Genomic DNA, 19,809 nt, shown 5'->3' with positions numbered 1-19,809 from the left:
GTGGTTAAAAGCAACTTTAAAGCAAGACCAAAACATAAAAAATATTGAGACTAGGCAGGTCCTTTATTGCAGAATGGACAAGTCATAAAATAATGATACCTGTCTGATGGCAAATTTTTCAAGACACTTACCTATCCTTATAATGTTGCGGTTGCTGCCATCTTCTCCTGCACCTCTTCCGGGTACCCAATCTTTAAGTTTTAGTTTCCCAAACTTTGTTTTTTTTTATTGACATGTATATGGGAGTTCATTCAGTCTTCAGTATCCTGGCATCATATGAGTAAGGTGCATGCACAGTCCATCATTTTTTTTTATAAAGGAGATAATGATTAGGCAGATAAGTATGTTTTGTTGCAAAAGGGGCATCACCTGTCTGATTGCAAATATTTAAAGTTAAACTAAAGTTCTGCTAATTTATAATTTAGGACTTCTGAGTCCAGTATCCTACACCAACACTTTTGAGCCCCAGTAAATAGTGTTGGCTTATCTTGTAGAATTTTTCAGTAAAACAAATATACTTGGACTCTCAACTAACAGGATGACATTCTTTTTATCCCTTTGTATCTCGCCAGGAATGTCCTATAGAGGCCTTTTTTATATATATAAGCTGCCTACTACACTCTGCACTATTGACATAACTTTGCAGTATGAGACTTACTTTTGGATTCACCGCTGTCCACCCAAATCTTCCAAAGAGAAAGGGGCTTGACAAGGAGAGAACTATGATTCAGCTCAAAATTAGTTTGGACTAAATTGTTGAGTGTGCCTTTTATTTGGCAATCTGCATACTACTTTTTAATATATCAGTGTGTCATCTTGCCCTTAAAGATTTTTGAATGTGCAACTGCAGAAAACAGTAATGTTAAATAATGCTTTAAAAAAACATCTAATACATATGTGGAGCAATAATAACAACACTATGCAGGTTTATTCTGGATAATATATGTTATTTTATATGATAATATATGTTATTTTAAATCTTTATTTGGGCAGTCATCCTGAGGTAGTCATCCAAAGTATAGCAAGCTAGGAAGCATAACCACTCTACTGCCACTTCTGGGAATCATTATGGTACACTGTCAATTATATATATATATATATATATATATATATATAATTTTAAAGAAACCTGAACAACATACACAATTAATAGACAATTTATTTTGGGATAGGGTTGGTTCAATAGCTGCCTAATATAGGTTGAATTTAATGAATTTTTTTACAATAATATATCAGTGCATGTATCAGAACTGTTAGATCATTGTTAATGTTTTATCTCAAATTATCAAAGTATATTCTCATGTATTAAATTAAATAAATATTGCATAACCCAGTGGTGCGCTGTCCTGCGTCTTTGAATCAGCTGTAGGCTGACAAATAAATAAAAGATAACTTGTCAGGATCACAGAGTCACTAAGGAATTTGCAACTTTGAAGTGAATGTCATTAATACATTCGACACCTATTTATTTATTTACACCCTTTAATATGTTGTTTCAGCAAAAGTCATACATTTACTATAGAATGTAAAATCAATATCATAAAAGTCCTATCCAGGCTTCATTCTCTGTTGACTGATTAACCATATATTATATCATCACATTTAATCACATCACAGGCAATTAAAACTGCAAAATTTGATTTATATTTATCTGTTTAATAAGGACAAATTGGAAGTTCACAGTCCTATTTCATACACAAGCTACATTTTTGAATAAGGAGTTTGGTAGAACCACTTAACAGCTTTAGAGGGACTCTAATATAAATATATATATACAAATAGATTTTGTAAATTTAATTTCAATTATTAATAATATTAATAATCTTCAAACTGACATTGGTGGCATAATCCTTGTATGTTTTCTATATACTGTGGGCCCTCATGCTAGTCCTAATTGCCATATTGTTGATTTTACAGAGTGCACCCATGACACAGGACTTAGTTTGAGCACTGCTGGTTTTCTAAAGAATGCAGTCCTGTGTTCCTGGATAGAGAAACTTTATCCAGGAACACATACTACAGGGCTGCACCAGCAATTAGCTCCGGTCCCCTGATTGGTCTTGCAGGTCCCAAAAATTCGGTCGTTTTTGCCTACATGTTTGGTAAGAGATAACGGCCCAATTCGCCCCGAGACTGAATTTAATAAATTTGCTCTGAGCTAGAAAAAAAAGAATAAAAAAGGTGAAAACAGTAATCTAGGGGAAAAATATGTTAATTTACATTACACTGAGCAAACTTCAAACTGTATTTAGGAGAGTCAGTACACAAAAATCAAAGATATTGAAATATTTTTAATGATATTTAAATAACAATGGCTCTTTCAGATCAGTGGTATAAAGCTGTGTGGCTGGAAGCTATGAATGGCAAACTGCACTATGAATAATCAGATTTGTACATGTCTGCAGTGCAAATCTTCAAACAACAACAAGCTAAAAGAGACTTGTTGCTTTTGGAAACCATGTTGTGATCTGCCATTGCCTTGTGCAGCCTAGTGCAAAAACTGGTTTCCTTCTTCCATTTGAAGAGTTTGGGGTCGTGATTGAGCCCATGACAGAACACTGTGGCTCATTGTGGGTCTGAAATGGCCCTGTATGTACGAGGATTATAAGTTGTTTATGTATTGTACTGCATTGTTTTTTGGTTTAAGGCAGGATTAAACCAAAAACAAAATATTGGGACCAGCAGATTCTTTATAGTAGAAGGGACAGGAAATGTCTTGCTTGCAATAAAATTACCTCACCTTCTTGATTGCAAATTTTAAAATGAACTTACTTGTCCTCATGTGGATGCCATATTTACCAAATCTTTTTCTTGTAGTCAGGTCCATCTTGATTGGCTGAGCAAAAATGATGTAACTCCTATACATGTGCTTAGGAGTTCATTCGTTCCTGGCAGCCACTCAGCCTCCTAAACTGAGCTGCACATGTATTTCAAGAAGAAAACCACAGACAGACAGGTAAAAATGTTTTATTGTAGAAGGGTCATTGCATGACTGTGACAAGGCAGAGACCCCACACACAGTGTCCTCCCCTTAAATACCCCTCAAATGACACCACACCAAAATCTACCCCTTACCAATCATGGAGGCCTTCCACTATTCTTTCACTGCATTCCTCCGCTCCAGGCCTCTCTTGACCTTCTGCAATAAAAATCCTGCCTGCTTGTAATTTTAAGTGTTTAACTATAACCCTGCATTAGGTTGCGGAAATGAGTGTTAAATCAATGTGGAGACGTTGTAGATAATTGCTTTATCACCACACTGAAAATAAAAAATGTTTGCCTAAAAGGCATGCAAGTATATTCATCACTTGGAATTACTTTTTTCATTAGATTTGTACCTGGACACCTAGAATTCATTTTATCAATATTCATATTGCAATTTATCCTTTCTAACTATACAGTCCAAAACCTTTAATATATTTTATTAACTTACATAAATAAATACATGCAGTTTAATGCAACAGCACATTCTGTGGTAAATTATCTGTTCTGCCCCCAAGGTCCATGTTAAAAAAAGGAGAAAAAAAAGAAGTCTTATTACTGATTGTTATGATACGCTATGGGAGAAAAGACATTAAATTATGTAAATGATAGCCAAGGGGAAAAAACTTTCCAACAATTTGGAGCAAAGAAAGTTCTGTTCATGTTTTTGATCAAACACAACATCTTGATTCATTTTCTGTCTCTGAAAATCATTATCTTTCTTTTGTGTACTCAGCAAAAATTCCCATTTACACCCTTACGATCACTGGATAATCATCACAAGCTATAAAGGCAAATTGAGCAGTAATTCAAAATATAAAGCTCACACTTAATGAAAGAGATGACCAAGCTGGAAGAGGAGCAGTTATTGTAGGCGTGTGGAAATAAATTGGCTCGTTAAGTAAAATAGAGCACGAATAACAGAGCTGGACCATATTTAAGATCACTTTTATCTGGAGAATCTTATTTATTTTCAATTTGTTAACTTTATTCCATAATAAAGACTGAATGTTAATTAAAAGTTAGACTTGTGAAGTTAAGAAAGTTTTGTATGATCTGTAAAATGCTAAAATGTAAATCCCCATTAACGGCTGCAGTTAGCCTACACAAAGTCACCCGTTCATTAAAATATGGTCAAAGATTATCATGGCATTTCAGATTATTTAAATATGACTGGATATTACATTATAACTAAAAAGACCCATCCTGTATATAGGAATATATATTCAAAGAAAATTTTCAGAATAATTTAGAAGACTCATACGTTTGCATAAATGGGAAGTCAATCCAAAAGTAATGTTGGATAGAGTTGAAGTTCCTTTCAGATTTTTTTGTATAATTTGGGAAAATGTCTAATTTCTTTCTTTGTAACTCCAAAAGGAAGAAAAAGCATTTTTTTCCTGACGGTAACACAATTCAAAAATACACATTTTCTATTTAGTAGCATTACAAAACCTGACATGGGTTCAACCCCTTGCCACTCTATTCTAAACTAATCAAAATGGTTTGGGCCTGACATACACTTTTATGCTAGTGCAATTCAGGTTTGCTTGATCATAATAATCTAACTGGAGAAGTCTTGGGGGGCTTTATTAAATCAGGGCCATTGCATCATGAGGAAAGTAAGCCATTCATAGCCCTGTGTAACATCTATCAATTTATATTGGAGCCTAAACAGTACTTTATTTTTCTAACCTAGATAACCAAATAAGGTTTTGGGGGAACATTGAGTATAGGCTGCTGTGGAGGGGGAACTGAATGAATCCTCTACTTTTCCCTGCACAGTAAAGGATAACTACAATTTTACTGCACCAAGTTAGCAGACAGGCCAAATAAGAATAATGAATCAATACAACAGAACAACTACTATGCAGAAGAGACCCTATACAGAAAAGAGGATATTTTTAAAGATAGACATTATTTTTTTACGTACAAAATACCATCACAATTTAACTGTTATTTATTACATGCTCCTTGTGTAACAATGATGTAATGAATGTTTTTGAAAACTACCAACTCAGCAAAAGACTCTTTGTGTGGTCTTAGTGACCTATAGCTGACTCATATGTAAATATATATCACTGTTTCTGGCATAACGCTATTATGCACAATTTACACAAGATCAAGCTTTTTTAAAAACTTCATGCCTTTGTTTACTGGCAGCTTTACAGATTAGCATTTGTCAAAGCTAATCAAACTTAGAGATGTGACAAAATATTTTTTATTGAAGATAAAATATAGCTTAAACATAATTTTCAACCACAGCTGTGTTTAAACCGGAATAATGTAATTTGATGGATTACTAATCATGCATAATCGGGAATGAGCACAGCCACTTTAAATAGTTTGTATACCTTTTATGGTTGTTTATTTTTAGACTTTCCTACCATACATTATCAGTGGTCAGCAAAGGTATTGGAATGGTCCAAACAACTTTGATGGAGCAGACATTAGGAACTGGATCACCCTTTTGTGCCTGTAAAGGAACATTATAGAACATAGCTGCAGCTTTAGTAATGGAAAGTATTAATAATCCTTTTTAAATCATATTCAATATATATAAATATATATATATATATATATATATATATATATATTTATTTATTTCATATATATATTCAGACTAGAAAAAAAGTTATAAAACAATTGGCAAAAGGAGTGCTGTTTATGGACGTGGTGCAGTCTATCCCTGAGCCAGCTGGTTTCCTCCTTATGCCATAATCCCATTGTACAGTATTTTGGAGCCTGAAAAGCAAATGAACAAAAGGTTTTATTTATGCTCTCTGTGGAGTCTGTTGGAGAACTACAAGCAAGTATTTGTTGAATAACTATGAAAGAAGTGTATTATTTAATGCATTAGTTGACACATACTATGCCGGGTATATATATGCATGTTAACCGCATGCCATAAATTACACTAAATATTAACAATAGTTTCCCTACAATTCCTTTACAAGGCAAATATTTTTTTGCAAGGACATACAATTTAAACTAAGAACAAACCTACAGTCCCTATCTCGTATGTACCCCGGGGACTACCCCTATTACTTCTCTCTATCTCCCATGGGCCACTGTTCCAAATAACCGAAATTTTTTCAAAGCTAAGGCCAGTTTCCCTTTTTCAGTTATCAGTTAACATACATCAATAAAAACACAAGTGATATCAAACCTTTCACACTATTAGAAAAAAGAATTCTCTTTTTTTCTATAAAAAAAACTTTTTCTTACTTTTCACTTAGGAATGCATAACACATATATGACAAATCAGTATTATTTGAACATCTGATAAAACTAAAATCAATACAAGCCTTTGATCACTGGGTATTAGTTGTCTAAAAATTCATGTAGCCTATGTCCTCTTCTTTGTGGATAACACATGGGTAGGAAAGGAAAAGCCTTTACTAAGATATAAACAACACAAACTTTATAGAGTTATCCTTTAAAATGTAGTCACAGCTTGTTGAAACATTTTATTTAATACCACCAGGGAACAGATCAAGGACAGAACCTTTACCTCGTATACAGACAGCCCTGGCAGGCATAAACAAGAAAATCTTCAGCTATAACATCATAGTCCTATGTTCCCTTCTTCTAGTTACTTAGTATGACATTGGTCCTTTTGGTTGAAGGATGTGTACTACTGCCCATTTGAATGCAATAGAAAGCTTTGAAACAGTGAACTTCCTCGTAAAATCCTTCTTAACTAATCACAACCATTACTACTACTTATCGCCTTGATCTGATCAATTAAAAACTCATAAGTATTCCTATTCTTCATACTTAATGCCTGCGTTTTCTATATTTTATATGATGCACAAAAGGTTTACACAGTGCTTTATAATATGGAAGGGGGCCAGATCTATTGATAAAGATTTAGTAAACTACAAAAATAAAAAATGGTTCATTTTGGGTCCCCATGACCTGTTTCCTATAAGGAAATGTTGCACCCCAAGATTTTTTATGGATATGTAAATAGATCTATGTATGTGTAATGTATATATATATATATATATATATAAAACAGATGCCAGTAAACAGGATCTAGTTCCCATACCAAACTGGTTACCAGTAGAATCCTCAAGGGGTAATAAATCCATCAAGCCTGAGTTAGCAGAAGATGGATGCAGCTGGACCTTTGGTTGAACCCTAAATTTAGATTTCAGCTTCAGATTCCCATGTCAAATTAAGCTGGGAGGTCCAATAAAATACATTAACCAATCCCAATCTAGGGGGGTGAGTGAACCAATAGTCACCTTACAGATCACACCCAGTAACTAATCCTAACTCTCCAATGGTTCCTAATGAGAATTAACTGTATTAGACTGGAAACTGGGAGAATGGTGGGCAGTCAAACCCAGAGCCAGAAGCCAGCAGCAGAAGGAAGTCTGTGAGTATGAGTCACTGAGTAAGCAAGAAATAGTTAGCCATGCAAGAAGCATGGAAGCAAGGGAGAAGTTAGCAAGACACAGTTCTTAGGGAATCAGGCTCCTGGGGTACCCATATACATCTTAGCAGGTAGCTATAAGATATTCCTGAATGCATTCCAACATTGTCTTTTATATGTCTATGTTATTCTTATGTTGTATTGCTATTTTATAATTGCTGTAATATGTACTAACCATTATAAGATTACTATAGGGGTTTACCTACTAACAACATTATTTTGATTTACTGTGTATTTTGATTGAAGTTCCTATACGTATATCAACCAATATTGCTGTGCATTTTAAGTTTCAACTTGTTTCCTAATTAAACTGTTTGAATGACTAGCTATTGTTTGTGCATGAACTTTCTTTTATTGAATATATGTGCATTGATAGGGTGATATAATATCTATATTTATGCAGATATTATTCATAATCAACAGAAAAAGCATGGATAGCACATTATAGCAGACCTACCAGCCAAAAGGATCCCTGCAATGCTGCAATCTCTGCAATATTCTCACCTCCTTCTATCTACACCTGTTTTTTGGGGTTTGAAGTCTTTAACTATCGTTGTTGGCCAGGTTGGGATCATGTAGTTTCCAACATGCACAGATTAGTAACTGCTCCTGAGCCTAATTTTAGATAAACCTGAGGCCTGGGCAAATAAGAATTGTGGTTGCCATACGCACATCATTCCATTCCAGCTTGCTCAACTTCTGCCATTCTATTACATGGGGAGCTATAAAGTTTTGGGTGCTGTGCAATTGCCTCAGTTGCTCAATTCTAAAACCAGCTCTAATCCTGGCACAGAGAGCAAATACTGTATATGCTTCATATGAAGTCATAACAAACAATGATGCAATTGCAGAAGACTGCAGTCTGTTCAAGAGTATTCTTTTATAAAAATATAAGCAAAATCAGCATCTGACCCTGCATCCCCTTTCTGCTCCCTGTGGATTTTGGCAGGTAAAATTCATAAAAACATATTTTTTGCATAAAAAATAAGCCAACAGATTTTGCAAATTCATTTTAATATACATGTATTTTATACATACAGCAACATACCAAAATGTTAGAACTTTTTAAGGGAATAAGTTAAAAACTCTTGCTTACACCTCCACACTCTCCTTCTTTTTCTACATCACTCATGGCATGACACCAAGATAAAGAATATTTCTAAAGACGCTGCTTAGAGTTAATGTATTTGCAACAGATTAATGAGGTTTCACGCATGAACATCATGAAAAAGTCACACCATCTCTTAATAATCAAAGTTGTGTGTGGCTTAATTTAACAGGTTTTTCAGAACTTTCCTTCTATTCATACCAATTCTCCGACTCTAGGAAATTCACCGCATCTTTAAAACCATCTTGAAAAACAGACTCCATTTTCTCTTGGCTGGGTGGAAACAATGCATGCCCGAGTCTTTGGAAATTTGCTGCAGATAGCTAATGGAGAAGTTTAAATGAGGACAAGTAAACACAATTACTTTTTTTCTTAATTGTTTGACAGTGATGTTAGGCTTTAAAAATCATTATACAATTTCACTACATTTACAGTATAGTGGATTTTAATTACACGTTCTATATTTTTAGTGTTCAGAAATCTAAATCAGTGGTGTATGCTGCGTGTGCGTGAAGTTTTTAATTATTATCAACCCCCCAGCAAAGAAACAGTTTAATTAAAAGTTATTATTAACTGGCTAAAAAGAGAAGTGAAGAAATAGAAAGTTTACACATTCACATATTCTTGCAATTGCTTTTCCTATTTTTTTAAACATACTTCAGTAAATTTGTCCTCAGGGATTTATATCTCAGAAATATGTGGGTAAAAAGGTTCACTTCTCTGGAACCTTTTGTTGTATTTAAAGAGAACCAGTTTATGTTCAAAAAGTACACATTCAGAGCTTTAACTGTAAAATGAAATAGTTTTTGCGAGTCTTCATGCTTCTCCTTGCAATGCTGTTGGGAGGGACTGGCAGGGTATTGTACCTAGATTCTTGCAAACAGGAGTTTGTGGTAATATCCACATGTAATGTTTAGCATCAAGGACAAACAGAACTGAAATTAAATGAATGCAACGAGCAGGCCATGGAAAAGAAAAGAGCTAGCTGATGCTGGAGTCCATAAGCCTGCAAAAATGATGGTCTCTATCTAAACTGCTGTCGCTTGTAATCCACATTTTGAGAAACTGACCATATTCAGAATAAGCATTTTACAGGAGGGGAAGCATTTGCACTATGAAATACTGAAGTAACAACAACATTCAGTTTGAAAGCCAACCATGTATTTGAGCAGGCTGCCTAAAACACTAAAACAGACCAAACATTGGATCTACTGCATCTGTACTTGTTGATGTGGCACACAGGTTCATTCTAGTTACAATCATAATGGATGGCACTGCAGTACACCAATGCACACAATATGCATATCACAGCATAGTGGTGTAAATTGGCCATTAGAGTCTAAACCTTTAAACTCTGGGCCAGGATCCCAAATCAAGTCTCACAAAAGATGTATAACATCCATAAAATTTTACACGCAAATGTATCCTTTAGAGCATCATTGCTTTAAAGGGTTCAAAAAATATTCCTTACAGCACTCCTCTTCATAATTTAATATTCATAATGTGTTCCTCCCTAAATTATCATCGCAACATATGGCCAACAATACCATACACTTCACATAATACCAGTGTCTGCTTTTACACAAAAAATATCTTTCCATCATGTCCTGATTTGCAATAATTACAAAATTTTAGGATTTTCCATTATGTCCTTTTAATACCATGATTAGATGGAAAAGGAAAAACAGCAGACTAATAAATTTTAAAAAGAATGTCACCAGAGACTGTTGGTCAAGGGAACATTTTTGGCAACATATGGCCAACAATACTATACACTTCACATAATACCAGTGTCCATTTTACATAAAAATATCTTACCATCATATCCTGATTTGCAATCTTAAAATACATTTCCATTTGTTCCTTATCGTTAGGACATATATTTTGCCGACCACAAAATGGTGACACAGTTACAGTTCGTCCAGTTGGCAGAATAGGAAGAGCGTTTGTAAATCCTCCATCAAACCATTTCTGTGAAAACAAATTGTGGAAAAAAATATTTCAATAGTTAAACAAAAACTTTTCTTGTGCAACAATTTCATGAAAACCCTAGTAGTGATAGTTAGGAAATTGGGAGGGATACAATATCACATGTTGAGTATAATAACAGTGCAAGTATAATCTAGATATGGAAGTTTGTTTGTCTTTTGATGGGTTGGAGTCAACTGTTTAATGTGAATGAAACGTTATAGTACAATTATGTTAACACCAGACTTTTCCAAACTAAACTTCAGAGTGTCTATTGGTAAATATTACTTAGAAGTAAAATTGTTTTAAAAAGTGCATTTCATTCACATAAGTTTCCTGTTGCACTCTGTACAGCAGCACTCAGCATGGCAAAGGTAGAACTTGTAGCCATTTAGGCAGTACTCCATTACATGTGAAGGTGGAATACCTGAGGAATGACTTACCACCCTGCTGCTGCTTCCGTATGATGAACTCCAAAGGCTAAAGAATGTTACTGACCATTCAAATTAGACTTTTTCTACCTGCTAAAGGATCTATGGATCTTTTCAGGTCTCTTATGATCCCAGGACCAGTCAGAGTTCATATATAGGCCAAAGCCTTTAGGTGTATAGTAAATGAGAATATGTGAAAATAATTATAGTAATTTAGAATATGTGGTCTTGTGAAGGCTACATTTAGATATGTTTTATGATTTCTTATTGTTACCCATTTGGTGCAAAAACAAAAGCCCTGAAACACAGAGTGAGTGAAAGGACTCTATGAAATGCTCTACAATCAAAATTTGTTCTCTAGAAGGGCCAGTTCTAGGCTTTCAAATGTAACCCTTTTTTTTCAGTCCAAAAGCTAGAAAATCTGGTAAACTATTTCCTAACACATCTGTATTCAAAGCTGAACTGATGGCAACTACATACCTACATTGTTAACCACCCGGGCGGTTAGCCCGACCGTGGTTCGGGGTAAGTAAACTTGCTACAATCGTTTACCCAGAAACCAAGGTCGGGGTAACTAAAAGTATAAACATGCGTTACAGTGCAATCCGATTGTCATACAACATTGTATGACAATCAGATTACAACTGGAAAAAAAATACTTACCTTGTCCCCGCAGCTCCTCCGGACACATCTTCTCTCTTCTGTCTTCTCCCGGCGTGTGCAGTGACGATCTCCGGGGTTTCCAGGTGACGTCGCTGCATGCGTCGGTGCGCGAAATTCAAAACCCTTTGCATTGAACTCAATAAGAAAAAGCTGTATTTTGTCCAATACAAAGAAATCTTTATATAATATATATAATTGTATTATATAAGCTACTACACAGTTACATTATACACTTTTTTTTTAAAGATTTTTTTTTATGTTTTATAAAATTTTGGACATATTTCGGTGAGTTATGCGGTAATTCGGTGAATATAAGTACACGAGGAAAATCAGCACACTTATGAGCTGGTTTCCAAGCGCACACATCCAGTTAATATATTCTTTTCTAGAACATGAGCACTGCATAATTCATAATTGGCTGCCTGTGTTGCCCCTCATTCTCCCTGTTTGGGTTCTACTGAATCAGGGATTGCAGAAAGTTACCATTTGCCCATAGTCAGATACTCATAGTAGTTGATTTCAAAATAATTTAGGGGTCTATTTATAATATTTACATGTAACCTGTTTTTTTCTTTTGTTCAAATACATTTGAATCCCCATGGGAGTCCCCCTTCAATGCATAACAAAGTTAAGATTTGTCCTGGTGCCTAGTGGCCAATTATCAAAAAGCACAGTAGTCAAAAATGTTATACCTACTCCACACATACAAATGCAAAAATTGAAAAATCTCAGCCAAATTGACAGATGAATAAAAAAAAAAAAAAAATATATATATATATATATATATATATATATATATATATATATATATATATATATATATATATAAACACTTAATGCTTTTTTAAATGAATGCATTGTTTTCTTATTTTTTTCCTTCTTAGATTTTCTTCCTAATATATGCCTGAGTATCAGCGTCAAAGGTAATGTGCCTGATTTATTAACGTTCTCCAAGACTAAAAAAGATACACTTTGATCAGTGAAGCTGGGTAATTAAGCAAAACCTGGAATGGATCTGGTCCAGGATTTAAAACATTTGCTAGCAAATAGCAAATGAGTTTAAAGAAATCTATTCCAGGTTTGCTGGATCACCCAGCTTTCCTGAAGTGTATCCTCTCAAGCCATGGAGAGCTTTATTAAATCAACCCTAATATGTAAAAAAAAAATAAACTTCTGAATATGATACATTTTGTAATTTCAGCTTAGTTTAAATACTTTATAAAAAATAGCACAACTGTATTGGACCTGAAAGCTCTTAAGAGTGTTGTACTGTATCACATCATAGCATGTGTTAACATGCATTATGTTAAGGCTGCCCATTTATTACAAATAAGCATTTAACACCCCAGAGAAGTAAGCAATGCAGCACACCACACATATTTGGATTCTGGTGGGCTGCAGTTTAATGTGCATTGGGCTCTACTGTACAATTTGTTGGGGTTTGATTTAGAATAAATGTCACTCCAACACACTGTAAAAAGAGCAAGTGCAATGCCATAATGCAAAGGTATTAATAAGGTGTGAAGGTCATTGTATTTGAACAATTGTAAGTATTTTTTTAATCAGCAAAAATAGAATGAAAAAATAATTTTTACAAAGCTGACAATGGCAAGTTTATTCTTGGTTATACAAGAACACTCTTGGAATGGTTTAAGATACACTCAGCAACTCAGAAATATTTTTTTTTAAAGTCTTACGCTACTTATATAAAGCTAGTTGCTATAGAAAAAATTATACTAGAGAAGGTATAATAAACATTCTAAACTTGATAAAAGTAGATAGAGTATATAGGCTTGGATTAAACAACAGGCACTGAACAACTGCAACTATAGGTTGGATAGGCAGCGTTTCCCTGCAAAAGGCTGCACATCTTTCCCTCCACTTAGGTAGAAGTATAGTCATCTCAGAACATTGTAAAAGAAAAAAAAAGAATTGCTAAAGTGATTGAAATCTGTTCCTATGTGTATATTTAATCTAGTACTAAACTCTTGTAATTTGACACATCACTCAGCACTTTAGAACAGTATTTCCCAACTACCGTTTCTCCGGAAGTTGCCAAGGGTTCCTTTAGCAGTGAGCAGTTTGTGACTCTCAGGTCAGTATAATTGACACCGATGTTGTTTTTGGCTATCTGTAAGGATGATATTACTCCCAGAGGCTAGTATTGGAAGAGACATTCTTCCCACTGACCACCACACTAATGTACTTTGGATACAGTAATTATAGTAGGGGTTCCCTGAAAACCTGAAAGTTATTTCAAGGGGTTCTCCAATGTTTAAAAGGTTGAAACATGATACATTGTCTCCTAGTCATATTCTAACATCCCTGGCATAGTCTGAAACCACATTTTGGTGGAAACCAAAAAAGCTTCCAACATTTTTCATACACTACATCAAACAATAATGTTTATTGGGCCACTGAGCAAAGACAAAAATGCAGAAGGATAACTTGGAACTTTCATGATTTTAGGTCAGTGAACAAGCTAACGATGTCAGCTTCCCTTTTCCTGCGCTATGACGGCCTCTTAAGCGAAAAACTTTTTAAGGCTTTGAACAACCTATTTTGCACTTTTAATATTTTATTTTGGTTTGTCATGCATGTACATATGTAATTCGAAAACAGGTTCTTAACAATAAAAAATAAGAATAAATTAATCAAAATATAGCTGTAATCCCTAATAATAAACTTTCATTTTAAAGTATGCATTTAAAAGCTGAACTCTGCTTTTTAAAATCCATAACTCTTGATATTTACACTGTCCTTTAAATACTGCATTCAATTTGGGGTGCTGGAATATTACAATAACATACAGTATGTGCATTGTACAATAGTCTAATGATGCATAACAAATGACTGTCAATTCTTTAGGGTCTTAATTACTGAGTATAATATACACTACTTCCACTTGTGTGTGATACTCCAGCCATGAAATCTTTATGTGCTCTGTGTCATGGAGTGCATAGCATTAGTCATTGTAAGTCTGGCTCCAATTTCTACAGTATAGCATGATTAATGCATAATGCATATATTGCCTTATGTAAGTATAAGAAGTAATTCTCAGTACTCATGTCTTTAGGAAGAGCGCCAATCAGAACAACATCACAAGTCAACTATTTTAATATAAGAATTTCTATTTCAGATGCTGTAGGTTAAATAATATGTAGCAGCTAGGTACACATTTTCATTCAGTATTGTATGGGGTTGTGCGGGGATTCTTTGCTATGTAAGGGATGCTATTATGTAATATAAATATGAGCTTAGCTAATGCATATATATATATATATATAAAAAAAAAAAAAAGTAATTCTGTACACACTGACTATAGGTCTTTGAAGAAATAAAGTAGATTTTAGGACGAGAACTACACAAATGTCCACAAAAAGTGTACTAGTACTAGTTCTGGCTTAACAGGATACATGGATGACATTATCATGCCTCACCACTGACTACTAGGAACAGTAGAAGCTGGACCCACAAAAGTAATCCAAATAGAATGAGAGCATTGAAAGCCAGGACCAATGTATTTTTTCTTTTTCCTCAGCAGCTATATATTTAAAACAATAAGTTGATAAAACTTTCAAGGTCTGCTTTAAAAAATCCAATAATAACCCACGTTTATATAAAAGTACAGATGTGTACGGGTGTCTACTTTTACAAATGTTTCAATCTAATATTTTTTTATTTAAAATTATTTTTAAAAGGTGCTTCTTTTTTATTGTTTTATTTTTGCTAGGTGCAAATGATGCCAACCTCATAGCCTAAAGCCGCGTACACACGTCCAATTTTTGTGCACGATGCATGAACGACCACTGTTCTGCTCTATGGAGAGGGGAGGGGGAGAGCGATGGAGCGGCAACCTGCTACGCGCTCTCCCCCCACCCTTGCATTAGGATCGCTTGTCGTTCATCATCCGTGGATCCGCCAGGACAGATCCACAGACGATGAACGACGTGGGCTGTACACACACCAGATTCTTGCCAGATATCCGCCCTGAGCCGATTATCGGGCGAGAAAAATTTGACGTGTGTACGTAGCTTTAATCTAGCAATAAATAGGTGCTGGGTGAATGCTAGGGTTGCATGGTTTCAATAAATCTTGTTAGGAACATCCTACTCTTTTTATCAGGATCCTGGAAACTCTGTCTAGGGTCTATTTATGGCCAGGTTTGTGGCCTGGTTTTCGTTTTGACATCACTTTTATGTGTTTGTGGATTAACTGAATCACTGTCTACAACAGCCTTTGCTGGACATATATAGTGGACAAAAATGCAGAGAAAAATGCTCAAAGGAATAGATGGCATCAATTCATGCCACAGTACCAGAATTCACCAACAGTACGTTAAATCCATAATCCCAAATCTGTCTCCTGTGGCAAATCTCTCAACATTTAGACAGCGAATTCGAAGTTTTGTGGAAATACCCTTTAAATAAAAAATCACCTAAATAAGACATTATTTTAACACTTAAACTGGTCGAGAGGTAGAACTATTAAAAGGAATAGGAAATTATCTTTGCTCATAGATAATAAATATAAAAATACAAGCAAAAAACAGTTCAATAGATGTAGATAGCTACACTGAGAACCTAGCATTGCTAAGGTTGAAGAACATTCAGGTTTTGACTCTGTAGACAGGAAAATCAGTACCTGCCAAGATAATGCCACAGAGGAAACAGCAGCATTATGTATAAAGCCAGTGTTCCACTGTTAGCAACAGGAAATGTATATATCTTGAAAACAGAAGACCTTGCCACTAGCATGTAATTTCTGAATTTTAGGTTTAACTTTAAAATTACAGTTTGAATATCAAAAAAAAATATCCAGCTTTCAAACTCAGCAATGGTTTGTTCAACTAAAAAAAGAAGCATTTAATTGCTCTTTTATTCAAGGATTAGAAAACCAAAGCAGATAAGGCTATAAATGATACTCTGTGAGTTTACTGTGACAGATTTTATGAATAAAAATATGAATGCAAAAATAATGCTTAAAACAAAAAAAACATTTTTGACTAAAACTAAGCAAATATTAATTTCGAAACATTAGAGCTTATTCCAACGTTGGATTAACACATGTTTCTGCTGGGTTGTCCTGGGGTATAACAATAAATGGCAGTTCATTCTGCACTTCACCTGTGTGCATTCTGCTTCTTAACGCAATGTAACTGATTTACCCCAGTAACTGATTTGAACGGTCTTTCAGCAGTCGACAAACAGGAGATAATGATTGTCTAAATCTGGCCATATAGGCTGAATTTATCAACAATATTATATCTAGATTGACACCCATGCACATTTATCACAACCAACTTTTGGAAGGAACCATAGATCAGACAAGTTAGAAAACCTGCTCCAGCAACTTTTGTTTCTTTCTTCATTAAGGAGATGTGCCTGTATCTTCCAGCACTGCTTTTCTTTCTAGCAGTCTGTAAGGCCCTGGCCCAGCATCAGTGCTTACCAGATGAAATCCTCAAATTTAAAGCAGCACTCTTCACCTAGAGCAAGCCCCTGCTCAGCCTCAGAAGGCTGGTTTTGCTGCCCCAGGACAGTGGCCCGGGACTTCTTTGTGCAAAGGATGGCATCTGGGAACAAAGACTGACAGAGAACCAGAATCCCCATAGAGTAGGACTGAAGACACGGTGGCATGTCTGACAGTCCAAGGTCAGCACGTATGATGCAGGATACTCCAGAAGAAACAAGTCCAGGAAACAAAGACAAGAGTCATACACAGTCAGTCAGGCTGTGAAATGAGGTATTCAGGGTGTAAAGACAAAGCAAAGTAGCGAATATAGGCAATGCAAGTTCAAGCAGAAAACAATCAGGGGGTCAGAATATAGGTAGAATTGGCAACAGGTAATCAACAACTAGTAGGTCAACCAAGCTTAATAAAATGGGCAACTAATAAATGGGACTTGAAAAATAATTAGTACTATTTGCATGACAGGACAAAAGCCAGGAATCATTTTTTTTTTACTGGCTGCAGCACATACCTTGTAATCCTCTCAAGCTGTGCACAGCCCCGATGTGGATGCTAGGGATGCTGAGACTGATGCATCTTAGACAGAGCGCATACAACTAAAGGAAACCTGGGGATGTTGCAGGCAATTGAACACAGAAAGAAAAACTAATTTATTGATCTCCTTTCCTGCAAAATGCAACACCTTGAGAGTGAATACATTAGCCGCATCAGACTACTGTGGCACACAGTGAAGGATTGCTGACCAGATACATGTCTTTGTACACAATCCTTTTTTATCAGTCCTAACTAAAAAAATAAATATGAAGTGCTAATTGTATGGTATGTACAGAATATTCTTGCACACAAGTTGTTGATTGAAATGATTATTTAAATCAGTGTTTCCCGTGGAAGAACTCTTTGAAAAAATGTTTAGGTCTTCGGGGAACCCCTACTAAAAATACTATATACACAACCCATATTATATGAGTGTGGTGGTCATTTGTAAGAATTCATCCTACATTGTAGTCCATTGGGAATGCTGCCACTCTTTCGGATAGCCAAAAGGTTATTTGTATCTAATAAACTGACCTGAGAGTCACAAATTGTCCATTGCCCAAAGAACCCATAGAAGCCCCTGGAAACGGAACCCTGGTTGGTAAACTCTAATTTAAATAATCTAAAATGATTGTACATTTAAAGGCTCACAAGACTTGTTAATAAACTAGTATTCTATGGCAGACAATTATCATGCAATGCTACATGTTTGTTTTTGTCAAATTAAATCAAAATGAAGTGAAGCAGAAAGGAGAAATAAAAAACAGCTGCATTCTTATTACCTCGCCTTTATAATTCACAGCATTAAAACCAGCATATACCGGTACAAAACAACTTGCCAAGAGTACCTGTAAGATAATAATAGGAAAACGTAATATGAAACATTTAGTCAATCTTGTCCATTGAGAAAGCAATACTGTACCTGCCTGTAAAACCTTTGTAACAAAGGATCAAATTCAATTAAACTCATTTACTGTAGACACGCTAACAATGTTAAACATTTCTAAAGAATTTCTAAGTTTTTTATAATACAACAAATTCTTTACAATTCTGTCTCACACGAGTATAACAATTGCAGGTTGCCCATTTTAGGATTGGAGGTGATGAACCTCACCATCTTCTTGTTACATAAAATCCATGAAATAGTAATAAGCTGAAAATTTTGTTCCAGTTCTCGAGTCCCTTTTAGTCACTCTACTATACTTGTTAAGAGCTAAAAGACATTTTTTTCTTGTAAGTTATAGATGCAATTCTGCATTATTCAAGCTATGGAGATGTCAAAAGGCACTGTTAACCTTGCGTTTTGACATCTACCCTGTAATTCCTACAAAAATGAATGACTGTATTAATGGTTTTAAAAGCAGGCTACATGTCCACATGTGTTCATACAAGGTGACAAAATTATGTTTACAGATAATAGCTTTAGAGGTGTGATTGTAAGTGAGGCTAGAAGGTTAAAATGTACCATTTAGTTTCATTAAAATAGTACAATGTTATGAAGGTTTGTAACAGTAATGAAAGATGAAAATTATAATATATGTGTATATAGTGTTTCAATGTCCAGCGATAAAAATGGTAAAGCTATAGTAATGCTAAAGCAGGAAACAGGCACATATACATAATACATATTTTTTCCTACCTGGTAGGGGCTAAAAAATATTGTGACTTATGCATTCTTGCTAGATAGAATAGGAAAATCCTTGACCTCCACGGCAGTAGCAGAACACAATGACAAAGCTATACATTTGGATGTACAGGTGCATCCCAACAAATGATATTATCATCAAAAAGTTAATTTATTTCAGTAATTCAATACAAAGTGAAACTCATATAATATATACATTTTTTACACACAAATGATATATTTCAAGCATATATTTCTTTTTATTTGCTAATTTTATCTTACAGGTAATGAAAACACAAAATTCAGAATTTTAGAAAATTAAAAGTTTACAAAGATTTCCAATAAAAAAAAAAATATTTTGTTACAGAAATGTTGTTATCCTGAAAAGTATTTTCAACACTTGGGTGGAGCTCCCTATGCATCAGTGTGGTGTGGCACAGAAGTCATCAGCCTGTGGTACTGATGAGGGGTTATGGAAGCCAAGGATGCATTGATAGCGGCTTGGTTAGGATGCATTGATATAGATGCATTTTCCTTTCAGGCTGGCCTTGATTAATTGACAGTACAAACTGAGCTGCTCTGT

General features: G+C 34.9%; 1 protein-coding gene across 1 annotated transcript; it reads right to left on the bottom strand.

Moving 5' to 3' along the window:
- Window positions 1-8,423: 8,423 nt before the first annotated feature.
- Window positions 8,424-18,549, bottom strand: PNPLA4 (patatin like domain 4, phospholipase and triacylglycerol lipase; the record flags this gene model as incomplete). Its single annotated transcript, XM_072415076.1, has 3 exons — window positions 8,424-8,857; window positions 10,353-10,505; window positions 18,385-18,549. Coding segments are annotated over 3 exons (450 nt in total), but the record flags the coding sequence as incomplete, so codon positions are not given.
- Window positions 18,550-19,809: the final 1,260 nt, after the last annotated feature.

Source organism: Pyxicephalus adspersus, chromosome 1 (genome assembly GCF_032062135.1).
Source record: "Pyxicephalus adspersus chromosome 1, UCB_Pads_2.0, whole genome shotgun sequence".
In the NCBI taxonomy this organism is placed as follows: Eukaryota; Metazoa; Chordata; class Amphibia; order Anura; family Pyxicephalidae; genus Pyxicephalus; species Pyxicephalus adspersus.
The sequence above is the reverse complement of the archived record's forward strand: the minus strand, read 5'-3'. Positions and strand labels throughout refer to the sequence as shown.